This window comes from Dermochelys coriacea, chromosome 4 (assembly GCF_009764565.3).
Source record: "Dermochelys coriacea isolate rDerCor1 chromosome 4, rDerCor1.pri.v4, whole genome shotgun sequence".
In the NCBI taxonomy this organism is placed as follows: Eukaryota; Metazoa; Chordata; order Testudines; family Dermochelyidae; genus Dermochelys; species Dermochelys coriacea.
This window is the reverse complement of record NC_050071.1, coordinates 33,321,894-33,343,034: the sequence shown is the minus strand read 5'-3', so window position 1 is coordinate 33,343,034 and position 21,141 is coordinate 33,321,894. Positions and strand designations below refer to the sequence as shown.

The 21,141-nt window shown below is 42.5% G+C and overlaps 1 protein-coding gene across 2 annotated transcripts; it reads right to left on the bottom strand.

Moving 5' to 3' along the window:
- Window positions 1–8,197: 8,197 nt before the first annotated feature.
- On the bottom strand, window positions 8,198–14,617 carry RPL34 (ribosomal protein L34). 2 transcript variants are annotated; one of them, XM_043513650.1, is made up of 4 exons: window positions 14,216–14,617; window positions 13,215–13,288; window positions 13,032–13,131; window positions 8,198–10,923 (listed from the first exon to the last, which is right to left on the bottom strand). In XM_043513650.1, exons 2-4 carry the CDS (start codon window positions 13,277–13,279, stop codon window positions 10,816–10,818), a joined length of 273 nt encoding a protein of 90 aa, XP_043369585.1. In that variant the 5' UTR covers window positions 13,280–13,288; window positions 14,216–14,617; the 3' UTR covers window positions 8,198–10,815. The 2 variants fall into 2 exon arrangements, with proteins under 2 accessions (XP_043369585.1, XP_043369586.1); XM_043513651.1 differs by having other exon boundaries at window positions 13,692–14,223.
- Window positions 14,618–21,141: the final 6,524 nt, after the last annotated feature.

Genomic DNA, 21,141 nt, shown 5'->3' with positions numbered 1-21,141 from the left:
GATCGGCCAGTCCAGCAAAAAGCGGAACCCGCAGCTAGTCTTGTGTCGGTGGGAGGGCAGCACCGTCTCCCTTCTACCCGCCCGTCCTCTCCCGAGCGTAGCCGGTCAAGGCCCAGGTGGGTCGCCTCTGTCGAGGAGCGTGTGAACTTCCCAAGTTGCAAAATCTACCTGGGTCCTTCTTATCTCTAGACCGCAGAAAAGCTGGATGCCAACTGCCAAGCCGGTGCGGCACTCTCACAAGTTTGGGTGAAGCAAGCTTTTTTTTTTTTTAGTACTGTGACCAGACATCCCGTTTTTAAAGGGACAGTCCCGTATTTAAGTCCTCCTTCAAATGTCCTGACTTTTTCTTAAAAATGGGCAAATTGTCCCATATTGTCTGTCTCCCCGACCCCCCCCCCAATCGGTACTGGTGGGCAGGGTCGTCCTTAGGCGTACGCAGCATATGTGGCTGCATAGGGCACCCAAAAATTTGGTGTACCGCTAGGACAGCAGGTAAGAGGGGTCGGCTCCCACACACCCAGCGCGTGCGGCAGTCTCCTTAGGCATGGGCCGTATTTCCAGAGCTGGATGCGCCAGCGCGGCACATTCTGCGTGAGGGAAAGGGTACGGGGGGCTCTGACTCTCCGCCACCAGGCGGCTAGGTATCCTTTTCTGCCTCCCCTTCCCCTCCATTGCCCCAGACTGCTGCAGTGTCTGCTGCATACAAAGCTCGGTACAAAGCAATGCGGAGGGGTTCGTCTGGGTGTCCGCGAGCACCAATTTAATAATACTGTGTAGGACTCCAAAATCCTAAGGACTGCCCTACTGGCGGGTCCTGCTGCTGACCTGAGCTCTGCAAAGTCATGGGCCAGGCCATCCCTTTCCCCACCTCCTCCTCCGCGGTTGGAAGCAGCTCCCATCCCTTCCTTCCTGCACAGTGCCGAAAGGCTGCGAATGACCATATTCTGTGGTGTATACTGGCACAAATGGGCATGTGATCCTGCATGCCCCCATGTATTGCCTCGAGAAGACGTGGTGCCAAGTACCTGGAGGAATGGGTTCGTCCTGGGGGCCCAGTCCAGCATGGTGGGTGGAGAGCGCCAGGCAGGGAGAGTAGGATAAGTCAGTCACCTCCCCTGTGTGGGAGAGGTGTATAGGGAGTGTGTGTGGGAGGGGGTAGGGGTGTGTGTATCACCCCTCCCCATGTGAACCCTAAAGCCTTAAAGATAAGAAGGTAAATAAAAAGAATTAAGCTACACAGCATTTCTTATTAACACGGGCTCAGTCAACTTGATGTTAATTTGAATGTTTGTATTACATAGTTCTGACTGATTGCCGATGAACTCGCTTGAATACGAGTAATTATAGGGGCCTGGAGCCCCCTCCCAGACCCTGAATTCCTCATTTTTGGCCCCACCCCAGAGCCTGCACCACCAGTCAGAGTCTTCACCCCCTCTTACACCCGAATCTCAATTTCATGAGCATTTATGGCCCACCATACAATTTCTATACCCAGATGTGGGCCTCTGGCCAAAAAGTTTGCCCACCCCTGCTATAGGTTGTAATTGACTACAGACTTAATTTGATTTGCATTTGCCATGTCTCTGGTCATCTGTGACATTTTAGAGGAGCAGATTTTGTTTTGTATTGCATCTGGTTGTTTCCAGCACTCCCTCTTATTTCTAGTAGAATGTCTATTCTTTCTTAAAGAAACCTACATTTGTTTTATTATAAGTGATCATAAGTGTTATGTGATTTTACATTGGCAGAGGATCTGGGATTTCTGTGAATAGCCGGTGTCAGGATATCACAGGGGAATGATGCAAAGGAACTTGGGAACTGGGATGCATCTATTTTTAATCTCCAGCAAAGACAAGTCTGGCATAGCCCAGAGGAGAGTGCTTGAGTAGCTGAAAGCTGGTGCTATTAGGGAATTGATACCCAGCCAGGCATAGGCAAGATTCCCTCAGCTGAAGGCAGGAGGTAACAAGGTGACTAGATTCCTGGGTACCCCAAGAACCATCACACACAATCACAAATTTATAAATAAATAATTCAAGCTGCTTTTGTGTATTGCAAACAGTGCAGATCAAAGCCATATGTAAAATTATTAAATAAAGATATTCTATAAAAAGTTGCTCCCGACTGTGGAGTTTAGAAAGAAATCAATGAACCATCACATTCAACTAGATTATGAGATCTCACATTTACATTAAAATTGTGGTTCCCAACATTTTATGGTTGGATCAGTGGAACTGTGCCTGATCCTTCTAGCGTACCTGAGGTCACATTTGTTTTCTTTCTCCTGTCCTTTTTTTTTTCTGTCCTCTCATTTTTCCTTCTTGTGGTGTCCCCCCCCCGTGTGTTTTCTTTCTTACTGCCCTTTACCTTACAGCTTTATTCATCCCTCTCCCCCCTACTCAACTTCAATTATTTCTCGCTTTTTTCTCAGTTTTCATTCGTCTCTGCAGTTCTCCCCACATAGCTTTCCTTTGTTTTTCTCCTTGTTCCTTACTGCTGTGGTCTTTCTCTTCCCCATGTTTGACACTGTATTATGTTATGGACAGTACACAAAGGTGTGCATTGTTCAGTGGGGTGGGGAAGAGAGCACAGAGCTGGAGACTTGTGGTGCCCAGCAGTTTCTCATAACAGGTAAGGACAGGTACATATCCAGAGCAGTAAACCCCACACAATGGAAATTCTAGTCCTAATAAGCTGTATTTTGTGCTGTCTTTGAATAGATTTAAATAATAGAACATATCTGAGATGAAACTAGTTCCGATCTGCTTGGTTGAAAGTCTTTCTTTTGTTTCATCACTGACCACTTTGATATAATGTTATTGTAAATTGATGTATTTAAAACTGTAGTTGACTGAGGTGGCCACAGCGTGGTAGGAGTACTCTTTTAAAGTAATTGTGTCCACAGTAATTTAATCTTAACAGATGGAAGAACACGTATCATATTCTGTTTCCAGGAGAGATTGTTGTAGCATTTGCTCAGAAAAAAGATGCAGATCTTAAGAAAAGGAAAATACTGGGAGCTATCACAGTGAAAGACTACTTGAGCCAATGAAGGAATGAGGACTCACTCGAGTATCAGAGGAGGATACTGAAAGACATTTTTGGGAACTGTGGGGAAACAGGATTCTTCGGAGGACTGGAGCTTAGTTCTAAAGCCTTTTACCTCTAGGGTCATTCATTCATTCAAATCTGGCCCAGGTCAGATGAGATCAAAAGTTATTACCCTCTCTTTTCTCTGTACAGCTCTCAGTATAATGGAGCCTCAATGAAGAGTATGTGTTACTATCAGGGCTTAAATTCTCAAAGATTATTTCCCGCAGGGCTGAAGCCCCAAGCCCCAGCGGGCGCTATGAAGGACCTTGAGATTAAACAGCTTGAATTTGAGACTGTGAAAGGAGAGCCATTGGACAATTCAAAGAGTGAGGTGAGATGACTGGGGCAACAGGCAAGAAAGATGATCTTAGTAACTATGTTTCATAAGGACTAGATGGGAGCAAGGTGGGCCAGAGAGGAGGTGATTGCAGTAGTCAGAATGTGAGATGATGAGGGCCTGGACAAGCATTTTAGCTATCTGGAGAGAAAAAGGTGTCCTGGCTTGGAAATGTTATGGAGAAAACATCAGCGAATTTGGAGGTAGGCTGGATCTGTGGATCAAAAGGGAGGAAGTAGTCAAAAATAACTTCTAGGTTACTGCCCTGTTTGAGAGGAAGGATGATGGCACTGTCAGCAGTGCCAGAAAAATATACATTTTATCAAAAAGATTTCTCAAATTTGGATGAAGGGAAATATCTAATGCATTAAGCCCATCTGAATTATTATAGCATGCTGACATGCTTCTGCCGACAATCAAATGCAGTTTGGCACGTGCAGGTGAAATTTTTTAATTGTGGGAAAAGAAGAGCAGGTGATATTTTAAGGTGAAATAAAGGATACAAATTTCAATACTACAATTGAAACTAATTCTGATTTGGATTCATTTCCAGTATTATCACTGTCCTTTAATCATCAGCATGAAGAGAAAAAAATAATCTCTACTTCATTGAGATGTATTTGCAACCTCATTACATTGAAGAAGACCCTGTGTTTTTCTAGAGGAAACTGATGCAGCGACAAATCCCTTAAAGTCCAGATTGTAGGTCCATTAAGCAGGAATTCCACACACACAAAAATCAATTTTCTACCATCACCATGAGCATTCCACATCTCTCCCCAAAGCAGCATTACCTGCCCAACCCCCACTGATGTCATTATTCAATTATATGTAAATTACAACCTGCTCCAACTCATACTGAAGTTAGTGTCAAACTCTAATTGAGAGCAGGATAATGGTAAGGATCATGTCATCTTATACATCTGTAAAGAGTCCTGTAAATAGAAATATTGCTACCATTCAATAGGCATAATTTGACTCCACAGGTGGAGCAATAAAACTTGTACATGAAACCTAAACCCCACTGTCAGCCATTACAATTTTTAGTTATTTGTCAGTGTTTAGCAGGCTTGCTCTACAAGAAAACATATCTTGCCTCTAAATAATTGAATCTAGTGACTACCTTGAAGACATTGCTAGTTAAGAGGCACATCACACCTGTAAAAACTGCCTTGACATCTAAATTGCAGCTGTCTGCTTTGAGTCTGTCATCAATGTAAAACAAAACAAAAAAAACCATGCACACACAGATCTAACAGCCTTATTATCATTTCCCTGATACTTTGTCTAATGACTGCATTTTTATTTTTGCTGCTAGCCAAGCTATCACACATGGAAACTAAGATTTTAGTTGCCCTTGTTGTTCACTCAGATTTCATTTTTATAATGGGTTTCTTTTATTTCCTTCCAATCCCCCCCACTCCCACACCCCAGTTCAGAGCAAATTGCCTAATTCCACTGCTTTCTGCCTGTTCATTATTTAGCAATAATTAAATTGAAGATGTTATACAAACCAAAATGGAAGCTCACCGTGAATATCAACTCCTTTCCCACCATTCTTCTCCCACCCCCAAGAGCCCTAAAGGAAATCTAATCTAACAGACATTAATGTAAATCATGCACGTTGAATCATATTTAATTGAAAAAACCACTTATGGGGCAGGTTAAACACCTGTCTTCATTTCCCTTTCCTGTCTGAAATCCATACTTTGCAGAGCAGATACAGTTGTATTACATTAAGACTGTGAATACAAATTTCAACTTTGAAAACTGAACTTTGTTAACACACTGCTGCTCAGACAATTTAGTGAATGTTACAATCCCAGGGCAAGATCTTTCTACTAGTTTATAGCCTTTAAAACACATTCCAAGCTGGGTTGGCAGTGGTAGAGCTATTGCTATGAATCATAGAACATCAGGGTTGGAAGGGACCTCCAGAGGTCATCTAGTCCAACCCGCTGCTCAGAGCAGGGCCAGTCCCTAACTAAATCATCCCAGCCAGGGCTTTGTCAAACCTGACCTTAGAAACCTCTAAAGAAGGAGATTCCACCACCTCCCTAGGTTTTGAATGGTCTTTGATTCTCAATCATTGCTACGTACTAACATATAATAAAGCATCCTGTCCTGAAGAGCTTACAGTCTAAATAGCTGCATGTTCATTCAATTTGAGAACATTAACAAAACTGTCTTCATTACCTTGGCAGACCGGAAAGGCAGTTCTCTTGGGGGACAGAGACTGTTTCACCTCTTCTGTTAAAACCCCTCCAAACTATTCAGGAGTTTTAAATGGAGACCTACCTTTGTTTTTCCATGAAAAGTGACCATGGCTGAGGTCCATAACATTGGGAAAAAAATGAGCAATGAATGATACTGAGGACCTCTTCAAAACAAAAGACAACTACCATTGGACAATTTTTTTAATATCAAATTTTTCTTCCCCTTCCATATTTGAATATTGGCTGGTTACAGTATAGGCAGAATTAAGGGTTCTTTGGTCTTAGGGAAGAGCTGTTAAAGGCAGCTTGCAGCAAAATAAAATTGGGCTTTTGTCCTTTTTTTTTTTTGGTAAATCGTAGTCTTCTAGCATCGACAGAACTAGAATTACTAAGGTAAAAGCTAGAAGGGGGAAAAACGCACTGGAAAATTGGGATAATAATGTTCACCTCCTTTGTGATCTGCTGCTGAACAGCACTGTATGAAAGCTAGGTATTAAGGATATTTTAACAGGAAAAAAAGCAAAAATGCACAAGCCCATTTTTCCCTTTAGAGATCACCTTTAAGAGAAAAGTTGTATACTTACTACTAGATAAACTGCAGCTCGTGATAAATCTCTTCCTAGCTGATAGTTATGCATTGGCTTGTGACCACGTGCAGGAGTTTCTCAGTTTGTTTTCATAACGTGGAACTCATTTCTCCTCCGTTCCCACTTTGTTACATTATGGCAACTACAAGTCTCACTGTAAAAATCAGTATTAGCAGATTTAGTATATTTTATTGTCTTAACAGAACATTGCATTCCTTTGGAGACTAGTTACTTAAGTATAGATTTTTAAAGGTATTCAGGCATTGCTTTGCTCATTGTTGCAAGACCCAAGTATTATATGTCTAAGTCCCATTTTCAAAAAGGACATAGTCCCCTAGGTGTCACTGGAACATAGGACAGTGCAAGTGATTTAAATGGCTATGTCCTATGTCCCAATGACAGGCACCTAGGTGTACATTTATACTGAAAACCCCCCTGTAGCAATGATTCTCAGAACCCCAGGCAACACTACAGCACTAAAATAGCAGTACAGACATTCTTGCTTGGGCTGGAGCCTGGGCTCTAAGACTTTTCTCCCTCACTGGGTTTCAGAACCCCGTCTCAAGCCCAAGCAGGAACATCTAGGCTGCTACTTTTAGCCCTGCAGCATGAGCCGAGTCAATAGAGCTGGGCTCTGAGACTTGCTGCCACCGTTTTGTTTAATGGTTTTTGCAACATACATGTACACCAAGTCGCTTTTCAAAATGACACTTGGACATGTTACTTGAGCCTTGCAACACTGAGCAGAGCAATACTTTAAAACTTTTAAAAAAAACAGGCCTGGTCTACACTTAAAACGTAAGTATACATAGCTACAGCACTTGAGTGTGAAAACCTCACTCCTAAGCACCACAGGTGTTCTGACCTAACCCCCAGGGTAGGTGAAGCTGCATTGAAGGAAGGCTGCCTTCCAGCAACTAGCTACTGTCATTTAGGGAAGTGGAGCTACTACAGCAATAGAAAAAACTCCTTTAATCACTGTCGTGATCTACATAATGTGTTTCATGGCATAGCTACACACCATAGTGTGCTGCTATAGTGCCCAGAGTGCACACGTGTCCTTAATCTCCCTCATACTTCTGTTGCCTGCTCCAAGGTAGATTTTTGTATTGCACTATGTGATATCTGAACACGGCTGGACTGCTGCTGCTTCCCTGCCACTTGTTTGCTTCCTTGGACATATTACCCAGTCAGCTGGTCAACAGCTCCCATCTTACTACTTCAGCGTAAATCTTGATTTCCCTCTGTAGCAGCCAGTACAGAGTTAGGCTTCACCTTTTTTCTTATTTCTGGGCTGCCTGTAGAATCAGTTACAAATAGATAGAGCCAGCATCCTGTAACCAGTCATCTCTCCAGACATCAACACTTTGGGAAATGTTAGTAGTTACCTGAATTTAACAGTAGCAGTAAAATCACAACATTTTATTCTGAGTAAAGGATCAAAGACACGTTCCAAATTAGTGAGAAGATGCATAACAAGTTACATTTGAGGACATACCCCAGCCATTTAAGGAGCTTCCTCCTCCAGTGCTACAAAACTCTTCTCCCCATGGGTTGGCCTAATGGAACAAAGGCGAAATCCCTATTCAGCAAACTCCTTCCCATCTCAACTACATTCAGGCTGCAGGAGTTCTGAAGCTCACTAATGCTTTTGTACTGTGCAGGCCAGGGACATGAAGGAGAGGCCAAGTGGGGGTGAAGTGAAAGCTCATTCTTCCCATATGTACAGAGAGATTTGAGTGATCATTAAAAAACTGCATAATGAGTCTGTGCAGTGACTTTAAAGCTCTTCACAGAGTAGCTACAGTGGCTGTGAAAACTACAACAGAGAAGAACATCTTGACTTGTGAGTGAAGACTACACTAGAACACTGAACTAAAAGGTTATTTTTGCAATTTAGCAAATCTTGTGATGAAGATACTTTTTAGCTTTGACCATACTTATGGCAAAGATGTGTAGGATGGTAGAGGACACAAGAAAGTTGAATTTTTATTTATTAGGCAGACAATACAAAGATCATTAGATTTCTGACTCTGTGCTTGAGCCTTCAACACTTTCACAACAATCTTCTGCTCCTCAATAAGGAACGCTCGTTGATTCTAGGGAGGAGAAAAAGCCTTTGTTAGCTCTTTAATATATAAACTGTGCTTTGATATTGCACACGTTTCTCCAAGCCCAGCTATTAAGCACAAAATGATACCCAAAACTCAATTTTAAACCTTTTCTACTGCATTCTTCACCACTCCCGGCACTACTGAAATAAGCCATACCATCTGAATTAGAAATGCTTTTGGCCTCACATAGTATTTTCTTGGCAAAGTGGACAGAAAAAAGAGTCAGAAAACTGCAAAGGCCTAGGTATTTCAGGATTAAAAACAGCTCTCTCCTTCCCATCCCCCGCCCCCTTCATGCACACAGAGGCCACAGTCATGTTTAAACATGGTTATTTTGTAGGTTAGACATGGTCATTATGTAGAAGACCTCAAGCCTAAAAAGATTGACACTTAAGTCACCAGACAGCTTGCTTAATGGTTTTCCATACCCAAACACAAATCTACTATATGAACATTTCTAGTTACTATCTAATACAAAAGGTGGTTACGTGACATGGAAGAGTAGTTTACAATCTCATTAAAAAAGCTGCTGTGAGCCTAAGCAAATTCAAATACTAGTGATGGGATTAATCTGATTCTCAAATCCATGTCTATACAATACTCCTCCCATCCCTAATTAATATACATATAAGACCCACCCCAAAAATAAGAATACTAGAAGTGTGCCTTGCCACATGGCAGCAGACATTTGTTACACTGACACCCAGTCTGTGGCTCCTTCCTGTTGCCCATAACCCCTGCTCCCCTCCTGCATGATAGTCAGGATCTTTTCTCCCTCCACTAGCAGCACCAACCCTCCAGTGCCATATGCAGATTTATTTGCTTGATACAGAGAATCATTTTGTAACCTCAGTAGCAAAGAACCCTGGAATTGTCACCTTCCTAGTTAATCAATATTAAAAACAGTTTAACTGACCCTAGATTGCCTTTTCTGTAGGATATAACACAGTAGCGCTCAAGTGTCCACAGTTAGAAACTTCCCTTCACCTCCTGGAGTTGTATCTAAACACCCAATTTACCTTCAAGCTGCTGTGAATATTAGTGCTTCACACTTAGTTAAAAAAAACACAACAAAAAAAAACACCTTTTTGAACTGTACAGAACTATCTTCTTCTTAAAGATACACATTTCATGTGATTAAAGCTGCTTTTCACATTATTCACACCTGTAGTAGGCTGTCTTAGTCACAAATAGAAAACTTTTATATAGATGAATTAAACACAGTGTATGGGCTAGCATCCTCAACAAGCTGGAGGGGGGGCGTGGTGGCACATTTAGCATGGAAAATTTTGAACTACGTGTTATGTCAGTCGCACACCTGATGTCTTCCACATATCTGTGCAATTCGGTTTTTAAAACACTTAAAGGTAAAAAAAATTGCTAGCAATGGTTATAGTACAGATCAGGCAGGGAATAGTATATTAACCTTTTAACTTTGGAGATCTGGACTCAAACTGGTCTAATACGCGCACAGACGAAGCCTCACTGCACCAGGGACCTTTTTGTTATCTCTGGCTATGACATGGCTAATACACATTGGCACTTTGCTATAAAATTAATTAAGATGGCCTTCGTCTATTGTGCGGTCTGTAAAATTTATCCATATAACAAAGCCATTACATCAACGCCGAGATGCTCAGTGTGCAGGTAACAGGGACAATATTATCAGGACTTGGGTTCAGTGAACAGCAAGAAAAAGCTAACACTTCAACTTATATCTATCTATTCTTAGTCACTGTTCATACAAGATAGGCAGAACTATTTAAAATACCCGAGTTGTAAGAATATGTGCTATGTATACAGAGTAAGGGCTTGTCTTCACTAAGCCACTAAGTCCATGTAAGTTACAAAGCTTCTGCCTCTCCTTCAGATGGATTACAGAAGTGGATGGGAGAGCACTCTCCCATCAATTTAGCATGTCTTAACCAGACTCGCTAAATCGACGCTGCTGCACTGATCGCAGCAGTGCCAATTTAGCCCCAAGACAGACAGTAAACTGTAGAAGATTAACTAGTGTCATACTTTTATACAGGGTCAGCTTTGGCATTAATGCTGTCCATAAATAACTATACTTCTCTCCTGTATCGATCAGTATTCAGAACATAACTCAAGGTTCAGGTTTATACAGAAAGGAGGTCATGATGTTTGATGGTAAATTACAATGAAGAATCTAAAACCTTTATAAAAAAAGACAGTAAAACAGGAACCAGCTGGAATCCAGGGGACAAGATTTTGTACATATAAATACATCTAGATTATTACATCACTGCTGAGTTTCATAGCCCCATGTTTATCCATTCCAAGTCAGTCAAGAAAATACTCTATTAAAAAGAATATTAAGCACCCAGGTCTGAAAAATTTGGCCTATAAGAAGAAAAATGTGTTACTGCTAATATATGAACTGTAATTCTTCCACCCTCCCCATTTTTGACCAATATTTATGATAAAGGTGCTTAGCTTTTTAAAAATTACCTGTCACGGACACATTTAGCACACATGGAACCGCCATAGGCTCTGCTAACATGCTTCTTTGTTTTTGACAACCTCATAAGGACTTTAGGGCGCACAGCACGAACCTACGTGAAGCAAAAATTGAAGTGTCATACAGAGCAATTCATAATCATGCATACTTTTTGGAACCTAGCCATATTGTAAAAAATCAAGCAGACCATTTAAGCATGTCACTTCAGACTAAGCACAAGCATGTCGAGCAGTTTCTCTTGAAAAAAAAGAGAACTGCTACTGAATGTGCAAGATATGCTTTTACAAGTTAGAGCTGTTTGCAATCTCTCTTTACTACAAATATCTTACTAAAAAGTCCCTACTTTGATAATTTATTGGTCCAGGATCTCCCCCAATCATACCGGCATTGTGGGAAACTGGCAGTTAAATAAATGTCAGAAGATTGCTTGGGCCAAAATACTGCATGACAGCCTGGAAGTGAAGCTGAGAACTAGACTATAAAAAAAATTCTAAGACTAATCAGTTTTTAAATAACCCAACGTGGTGTGTTAGTAACATAACTAAGGAAATTTGTGTTACAGTATCTCTTTAAGTCATCTTACATATTCTACACAACATCTTACATATTCTACACCAAACAATCACACTGTAGACTACATCATAATAGGTATTACTGCACCTGCTTTACTGAAAAGTGACATTTGGACATTATGTACTAGCTGTCTTTAAAAGACATTTAGTGCTAGAAACAAGGAGAGTCATTATCATGTGGTCAAACAAGCTCTCTGGCAATCACCAGCAAGCAGTCCATGTACTACAAACAAGTAAGAACCTCTTTTACAAAAAAAAAATTAAAATAAAGCCCCAAATATTCTCTTTACAAAATATATCAGTCTTTTATCAATACAATGGGCACAGCAGCCAGATCAAGCTAGGTTGGTGGTGGTATTACTTAGAAATGGTAGAGTCAGAGAGGATGACAATACGAGTTTTAAAATAGATATGGTCTTTTAAAATGTCACTTTTCACACTGAACCTGCAAACCCTTTTAAGTGTTTCGACAGGCAGGGTAGTTAGTGATATATTGGAAGCATCCCTAGCAAAGATTAAATCAATTTCCTTCTTTCTGTAAGAATAAAATGATACCTTTGCTAAACGGACAGTTTTTTTTGGTTTTGTTTTGTTTTTAAAATACTGCTGTTACTATAACTCACTTTTGATTGTACAATCTGCACATAGAACTACTACAGTATTCCCTTTTTTACTACAGTAGCAGCCGTGTTAGTCTGTATTCGCAAAAAGAAAAGGAGTACTTGTGGCACCTTAGAGACTAACACATTTATTAGAGCAAAAGCTTTCGTGAGCTACAGCTCACTTCATCGGATGCATTACAGTATCCCTTTGATAGTTATCTATGTCTAGACTAGCAAGGATTAGACTTTTATGGCTAAATGTCAGCAAACTGCAATTTCATCCCCCCACCCGAACCAATGAGAAAATATTTCCATTGATAACTGAAATTTACAGATAAAGTATGAAAAATCCTGCTTAGAATTTAGAGGTGTCATTAAATAATGCTCTGACACCCCCAGAATTTAGTGCAACTAAAAATTTAAATCAATTAAAAAAATCACTTAAAATAAATATCATCCATCGAAGTTTTTTATATATATATATATATATATATATAAAGGTGAATTCTGCTAAGTCTATCCATGCCCAATTTTTATTGCATGGGCATTTGCTACTTATCCCCTAAGCTAATGGGGCTCAGATGCTGTGGATTATGAGCACAAAAATTAAGGAAAAAAAATAGCATCACTACCCAATAAAAGTTTCACAACTAATCCTCACAACAAACACACGAAGTACGTATCTCCAATTAAAGACTGGAAAGCAATAGGCAAGATTCTTAACTGAAAAGAAAAAAAAAAAGAAATGAAAAAAATCACACAGCAAGTCAGCAACAGTGAGAGTTGAAGTATGTGATCATGGTACCGAAAATGACCAGTTAAATGAGTAAAGAGAAAGGAGTACTTGTGGCACCTTAGAGACTAACAAATTTATTTGAGCATAAGGTTTTGTGAGGTACAGCTAACGAAAGCTTATGCTCAAATAAATTTGTTAATCTCTAAGGTGCCACAAGTACTCCTTTTCTTTTTGCGGGTACAGGCTAACACGATTGCTACTCTGAAACCAGTTATATGAGTGCAATACTTACACCGCGAAGTCTTCCTGGACACACACCACATGCAGACTTTGGTGCCTTACCAACTTTCTTGGTGTAAAGGTAAACAATCCTGTTACCTGGTGTCCGGGACCTGTGTGCATCAGGGAAACATGCAATTAGTGTAAATAACTACATTCAAACAGATAATCCCTCAGAAACTCCGATCTTACTTACAGCCTGGTCTTGTTAGAGGCTGTGTTGTAGGACAACCTACGACGGTATGTCAGACGCTGAACCATTTTTTATATCTAAATAAAGGAGTGAGAGAAAGAGCATTAGACTCACAACCATATTTTGCCACCACGTTTAAACTTTCTTTTTGGGGGTGGGGGGTAATTTGGACAACAAGAAGTAGATGACATCATCAGCTAATCATATTACTTTTAATGGCCCTGGCAACAGCAATACCCTGAAGTTTGACGTGGGCAGTAGAATGCTTCAGGTGTCACACCTGCTAGTAGTAAAGATATAGTACTAATCCCACAAACACAACAATAATAAGCTCTGAGTCTTGACATTTTTCTCCTCCAAATCTCAAAGCACGTTATAAAGGAAAGGAAGTATCCGCATCTACAAACAAGGTATTCTGCGTTGAGATGTTGTGGAATCACAGGGTGCATTTACATACTTAGCGCCTGAAAACCCCTATACCTTTCATAACCCCCAGAACCGTCTGCTCCCCGTCTCCGGCCCATTGAACAGAAGCCCTGTAACCATCGCTGCGCCAGGCCCATCCAGAAGCCCCGTTGTTCGCTCTCCCGATCGTCTGACACAAGTTGCACGAGTCACTAGAAGGCAGCAGGCTTCCCCATCTCCCTGCCTGGGCGCCGCCACCCCGCAGGTCTGGGCCTGACCGGCTCCGGAGCAGCCCGTCACCCCGGGGCCTGTCGATGGCACCCGCGGCTCGCAAGGCCGCAGAAAGGGGTGCGGGGCATGCGCTGCAACCAGGAGGCGCGAGCCCCAACCGCGGCCCCGCACGGGACACCCCGGTCCCGAGGCTCCATCCGGGCCTTGACCCAATCCCCGGCTCCCCCAATACCGCCCTCCCGCGGCTCCCCACGCTCCCCGTATCCGCCCGGAAACTCAGCCCCAGGCCGCCCGGGCCCGCCAATCCGCGGATGGAAGCGGATCGCACCAACTGCCGTACATAGACCAAGCCACGGAAGCCTCCATACCTGGTCTCGCCGGGACCGGAAGAGGAAGGGGAAGGGCGCGGGTCAAAGTTCAAATAGTGCCGGAGCAACCCCGGAAGTAGTGTTCGTGTTTACTAGGTCAAGCTTCCTTAGCGGAAGTCGAGCGGGGCCTGGGCGCCGCCATGTTGTACGGAAACGAGGCGCTGCCCGCGGGGGCGTCGAAGAAGATCGGGCAGGAGCCCACAGTTCGCCACCATTGGGCCGCCTCTCGCCCTCCCTTCACCGGCCTGGGGTGCGGCCAGGGGGAGGGGCTCGGGGCGTGGGCTTTGGCTGGGCAGCGTTTACCGCAGGCGGCCCCCGGCAGGTCCAGCTCCCAGGCTCAGAGCGGGCCAGGTGGCTCTGTGCGCTTTCCCTGCCGGCCGGGGCTGCCCCGGCAGCTCCCATTGGCTGTGCCTCCGGGCCAACGGGAGCGGTGGCGTCGGGGCAGGGCATGGGGGGCAGCGTGCGGAGGCCCCCTGCGCCTAAGCGCTGGACGTGCCGGCCACGTCTGGGAGCCGCCTGGAGCCAAGGCAGGTAGGGAGCCTGCTGCACCGCTGAGCGGACTCTTGGCCTATCGTAATCCCCCAGATCGCTTTTAATAGTCAGCAGGCGATGGAGGCCCATTCCGGTAGACTCTCGGCCAATCCGGGAGAGTTGACAACCTTAAATTGGCCCATAACACTGGCTGCGGCCACCCTGGCTCTAACACACACAACACTGCATGTACCTTAGAAACCCCAAACCCTGTCAGAGCCAAGCACTGGGCTTAACACACCACCTCACCCTGGGAATGGAGGGGAGAAGGAGTGAATCACAGCTGGCAGCTCTTGGTTGCCTTGCTGATGCCCTGCTGGAAGGCTCTCTGGATATGCCTTAGGCTTAATACTAGCTTCAGCATAGACACTACCTATGCCCACAGGAAGGGATTCCAATCAATTGGAAAGACTGAAAGTTCCCCCTTGGTTGCTCCCTGAGTTGCCACACTGGGATTAATTCTCACTTTAAGGAAAAAAAATGATGTGGTAACTTTTTATATAATTTTAAATTGGGAAAATAGTCTACTCAGGACTTCACATATTTCTGACAACAGTGGGACCTAAGAGTTATCTTCTTAGCAGCCTGCCTTTGCAGGACCAATGTCTCTGTTTCTCCTCTAATCTAAAAGAAAAGGAGTACTTGTGATACCTTAGAGACTAACAAATTTATTTGAGCATAAGCTTTCATGAGCTACAGCTCACTTCATCGGATGCATTCAGAAGATGCATTTTTCCACTTTCTATTTTCCGATGAAGGAGCTGTAGCTCACGAAAGCTTATGCTCAAATAAATTTGTTAGTCTCTAAGGTGCCACAAGTACTCCTTTTCTTTTTGTGAATACAGACTAACACGGCTGCTACTCTGAAACCCTCTTCTAATCTAGTAGATGCCATTGTCATGGTTGTGGCTGCTGCAGGCATAATATCTACTGCATTGACGATATTTACCACTCCAATAATCCTGAGATTTTGGAAGCAGTCCTGAGGACTTGAGAACTCTCCTAGAATCTTGAGTTTTAAGCCAAAAACCTGAAAATATGCGGGAGCTAGAGGTATATAACACCTATTAGCTGTTTCCTCAGAAACCTAGAAACACTGACCCTGAAACAACCCAAATGATAATGTTTTGGACAGCCAATGAAGAAAAAGTACAGAGAGCCCCAATCAGGCAGTTCCTTTTTAACCCCAGTGATTACTTCCACTTCCTTGTTATTTTTTATTGCAGCAAAGAAATAAAAAATATCCAATGGAAAATAAAAAACACATGCCTATCGCAACAAGTGATCCGTTCAAGATAAAGAACTGCACTGTGGATGCCTGTTTTTTCCCCATTCTTTTCTGACTGGTTCTAATCCTCTTCTGCATTCCAGAAGTGAAGGAGGATAGTCTACACAGATGCTAATTCTTGCAGTTTGATACATTATAATTTTCAGTTCATGAGCTGTTTTCAGATACTGTTTGACACCATTGCTAAACACAGGATTTTGTCCTAAAAAGTAGTATTGCGGTAGCCGGGTTTTCCGACATCAGTGGTTCACCTGTTCCAGCTTCACTGAAGTCAAGTAAATCATTTAAATGTATATCTGGGTAGACCCTTCTGCTTTTTCCAGGGTTCCCACACTCCTGATTTTTTATGCAAGCCTAGTTTCTAAACATCAGATTATTTCCTGAACATCTATTGTTTTATATGTGGCAGTTATGGTTCATGCCCACAGGAAGAAAGTTTTAAATCTATACTCAAAAATCTAAACCATAAATGACCTGATAGGTTTGTTTGTTTTGGTTTTGCTAATGGAACAAGGGCAGACAAAGCATCTTGGACAATCCTTTTTTTTTTATACAAGGAATCCATGGGTGAATCTGGTCTTGAAAGCCCTTTCTGCGGAATGCCTATGTGGTGTAGTTGAAACAAGCACAGACACTATGGTTTAAAAGAATGACTTGTTTACACACAGATGCTGTGATGAATGAAGGGTGGGTGGAGCTCCCTTTTATGGACACCCAGACAGCTAGTTAGCTATAAAGTCCCTCTTGGTGGCTGTTCTCTGCTTGTTTTACCTGTAAAGGGTTAACAAGTCCCCCAGGTAAAGGAAAGGAGTGGGCACCTAAGCAAAAGAGCCAATGGGAGGGCTAGAATTTTTTAAAATGGGAAAAAACTTCCCTTATCTGTGTGGTGGTGTTCTCCAGGAGAGAGCGGAGACACAGAGCAGCAATGCTGTAAACAGCTTAAAGCCAGGTATGATCACAGATCCTCAATTCATTCCTCGAACCTACTTATCTGAAGCTTCAGATATGTAAGTAAATTAGGAAATGTCTAGAAAGATGCAATTAGGGTTGTTTCTTTATTTCTTATGGCTTATGGACTCCTCTGTGCTAACCCCAAGCTTTTGTTTTGCTTGTAACCTTTAAGCTGAAACCTTAAGAGAGCTATCTGATGCTTAATTTTTGTAGTTGTTTCTTGAAGATCTAGCAAAAGCCTAAGTTCCAAATAGTATTTCCTTTCTTTTTGGGTTTAATAAAATTTACCTTTTTTAAGAACAGGATTGGATTTTTGTTGTCCCTAAGAGGTTTGTGTATATGTTGTTTAATAGCTGGTGGCAACAGCTGATTTCCTTTTTTTTTTTTTCTCAGCTCTTCCAGGAAAGGGGGTAAAAGGGCTTGAGGGTACCCCACAGGAAGGAATTCCCAAGTGCTCCTTCCTAGGTTCTCAAAGGGGGTATTTTTTTGCACTTAGGTGGTGGCAGCATCTAACTAACCAAGTTCAGAGAGAAGCTGTGACCTTGGGAGTTAATACCAGCCTGGAGTGGCCAGTATTAATTTTTTTAGAATCCTTGCAGGCCCTCATCTTCTGCACTTGAAGTGCCAAAGTGGGGAATCAGCCTGACAGGTGCATTCCCCTTTCCTATAATAAGAACAAAGATGTGAGGGTCACAGCTAGGTTACACTGGTCAAGGAAAAATGCAACTGAAAAATTGTCCCAAGTACAAATGTTTCTTGAACCTGTGGCTGCTCCAGATTCTTGTACATGTCCGGTCCCCTTCTACTTTTTTTATTCCTGTCTTACTCAGTTCTCAACACGGACCCCTTTGCCCTTCAAAACTCAGCAGTGACATGAGTTGTGTTCAGTAGGTTCAGCTGTCTGCAATATTTCTTGTTCTACTTGCAGCTGAACTGGGAGTTCTGGATGGGGACTCCTCTTTTCCTGGTGTATGGCAGCAGGGGTTCTTCAACAGTCTCTGTTAACACCCACCCATGTAATCTGCTAGCCCATAAACATAATAGTGGAGGGTTCTTATAGGGGATAATCTGGTGCATCTGAGCCTGGATAGTCACCCTAACAAATTATGCCCTTATCTGAACTTGTACTTCCTCCCACTTGCACGCACAACATGGGACAGATGCTTAAAACTGGAAGCAGTAAGAGTTGAGCACAGAGGAAGTCAGATGGTCTCTCCAATAACCAATGAGAGTACTCCCGATGTACCAACTCCACCCATGGAAATCTGATGTTATCTCCTTATTTATTTCGGAAAATGATTTCTATCAATAATTTTCAATTACCTTTAGGCAGTGGAGTTTGTTACCTATACTGAAGAAAGGAATGCTAGCTTTAAAGATTCCATTGTATTAGGTTTCTCGAGTCTCTTCAGTTGGACCTTTGTCAAAGATCACATCCCCCACACTGAGGCCTTGACAAGTTGACGAGTATGTTGGACAAGCATGGCTGGCCTTTTCACTTCGAAATTCGTAACTAGCTGGCAATAGAAAGGCCTGTGTTTTTCATTTTGTTCTCTACCTCATGGATGCTGCTCCCATCCCGCATTGGGGTGCCAAGGCATCAAGAACAAAATATTCTAAACATATGCTTCCATTCCTTCTGCTCCTGAGCTGTGGTTGCTCTTGGAGTTCATTCTTTACTTCACACAGCACATGAGAACGCATTGTGGGTGATGTGGTAATTGACACAGTTTATTTGCATTTGATTTATAAGGCCAAATTCTGCCTAGGGTTGAAGATAGAGCCTTAACATTGGCTTCAATGCAAGCCCCCACTCCCCATTCATTGGGAGCACAATTTCACCAAATGAGTGATATGAAGCCATGAAGTGTTTTCTGCTACTTTTGTTTAAACAATATTACAAAAAATAAAATCTGTTGTATACATTTTCAGAGGACCTGTACACACATCTCAAGGTTCTGATGCAATCATTAGCCACTGAGCTTTGCTCTTGGAAGTAGCATGTATATAGAAATCTTTGATGTGTGTTCATAGCCTTATTTATAGATTTTTAGCTCACAGTTTGTTGTGCAGCATTCTCTCTGTCTTATATCTATAATTATTATTTGGTTAATTATTGACTCTTTTTAAATGCAATATGGGCACCAGAATTTTCCTGCTTCGTGAAAGAAAGAAAATATGTCTGAACTAGATATGAGAGTACATTTGAAAAAGAAGCACATTTTAGACAAGTGAATTTTCAGAGCAATTAGAGTATTTAATTTGAACTTTCTAGGTCCAGAACCCTATGGGAGTAAGGAAACCAATTAAATTACATTAAATAATCATGCTCTAAATATAAAATATAACAGAACCCAATTGTTAAAGAACAACACTATTAATTACTGATGAAGTAGTTGGAAATGCAACAATTTATTAGCAAGGAATAGTTACCAATACTACCTAGACTTAGCAAATTTGGGCCACAACCTCACTGGTGTAAATAAAAGTAGCTGCATTGAAGTAAATGAAGTTGTACTGATTTACACTGGTTGAGGGTCTGGCCTGTTGTTTTAAACGCATGCAATTTATTTTGTACGATTAACAGGACTGTCAAACAAAGAGTTTAAAAATGCATCTTTAAATATTAGTTTGATGGCAACCTTTTTTTAATACTATCTGGTTTGGTGGATCAGCTATGAAGCTTGTCAACATAGCTGAAGAGAAGCTTACTAGGAGCTAGCGAACAGGAGCAGCTAACTGGAGTTTTGCGAGGGACTTCTCCAGGTGAAGAAGGAGCGATTATGTGACCCTTAGGGGTAAGTTTGTTTTCGTGTGTGTGTGTGTTTGTGTTTGTTTTTGTGTGTTTGCTTCTGGACTGAAATATACCATATGGTCTGTTTGTTTGACAGACAGTGTGCTGACTGTGTGGGTGCTGAGCCAAACGGCCTGCTAGGCAAGGCTGAGAGCTTCTTAACAAGGCTTTGATCCCTAAGTCTTTTAGCACCATCAACCCTTAACCAGGGGGCGGGGCTACTCAGGAAGACCATGGCTTTAAAAAGCACGCTTCTAAGCGACCAAAGGAGATAGCGAACAGGGGAGTTTTCTGAGGGAGTTTACGGGGTGTGGGGGCGCTGCATACTTAACATTCCTTGAACTTCTTTAAATTTAAGCTAAAAAACATCCCCTGATAAAAGAAAACAACAAGAAAGGAACCAGCTGCAGAAGTAAAAGAGAAAGCAGGCAGAAGTCCAGCAACAGAGTGCACCTAATTGCAGCATGTATGATTACTTGCCCTATGAGCAGGTAACGGTATGTGTGCATTTGGTTGCAAGGAGCCCTTGGCCTCAGAGACCTGTACAGGGTTTGGAGGCCAGGGTGGCTGAGCTGAAGGAGCTAGGGAGACAGAGAAGTACCTAGATGAAACTTTCCAGGACACAGTAGTATGGTCCCACCCCTGGTCTCACAGCCTCTGTGCTGTTGAGGAGGATGAAAGTCTCAGGGAAGGAGAACATCCAACTGGAGCAGAGGGAAATGATCCCATAGTTGGGACCCTCCTTCCAGATGATGTTATGGTATCCTCTCACACTGAGAATACCTCTCCAAGGGAGGGAAATCCAGTTATTAGGAAGAGACAGGTATTAGTAATGGGCGATTCGATCATTAGAAACATAGATAGCTGGGTTTGCGATGACCGGGAGAAGTGCATAGTGACTAGTCTGCCTGGTGCAAAGATTGCGGATCTCTTGAGACATCTAGATAGGCTTATGTGTAGTGCTGGGGAGAAGCCGGTGGTCATGGTACATGTAGGTATCAATGAAATAGAAAAGGATAGGAGAGAGATCCTGGAGGCCAAATTTAGGCTGCTAGGTAAGAGATTGAAGTCCAGGATCTCTATGGGAGCGTTCTCTGAAATGCTTCCAGTTCCACGCACAGGGCCAGTTAGGACCAGGCAGAACTGCAGAGTTCAATGTGTGAATGAGATGATGGTGTAGGTAGGAGGGGTTTAGATTTATTAGGAACTGGGAAAACTTTGGGGAAAGGAGGAGCCTATACAGGAAGGATAAACCGAAAGAAAACCAGATTGCTGGCACTTAAAATTAAAAAGGTTGTAGAGCAGTTTTTAAACTAAGGGCTGGGGGAAAGCCGACAGGTGCAGAGGAGTATGTGGTTTGGA

Bases quoted from the DNA above. Each gene is read 5' to 3' on its own strand.
- RPL34 (XM_043513650.1), bottom strand. From the start codon at position 13,279: ATGGTTCAGCGTCTGACATACCGTCGTAGGTTGTCCTACAACACAGCC. The intron at 13,132-13,214 runs GTAAGTAAGATC...TGATGCACACAG, and splicing joins GCCTCTAACAAGACCAGGCT to GTCCCGGACACCAGGTAACA. The intron at 10,924-13,031 runs GTAAGTATTGCA...TGCTTCACGTAG, and splicing joins GTCCAGGAAGACTTCGCGGT to GTTCGTGCTGTGCGCCCTAA.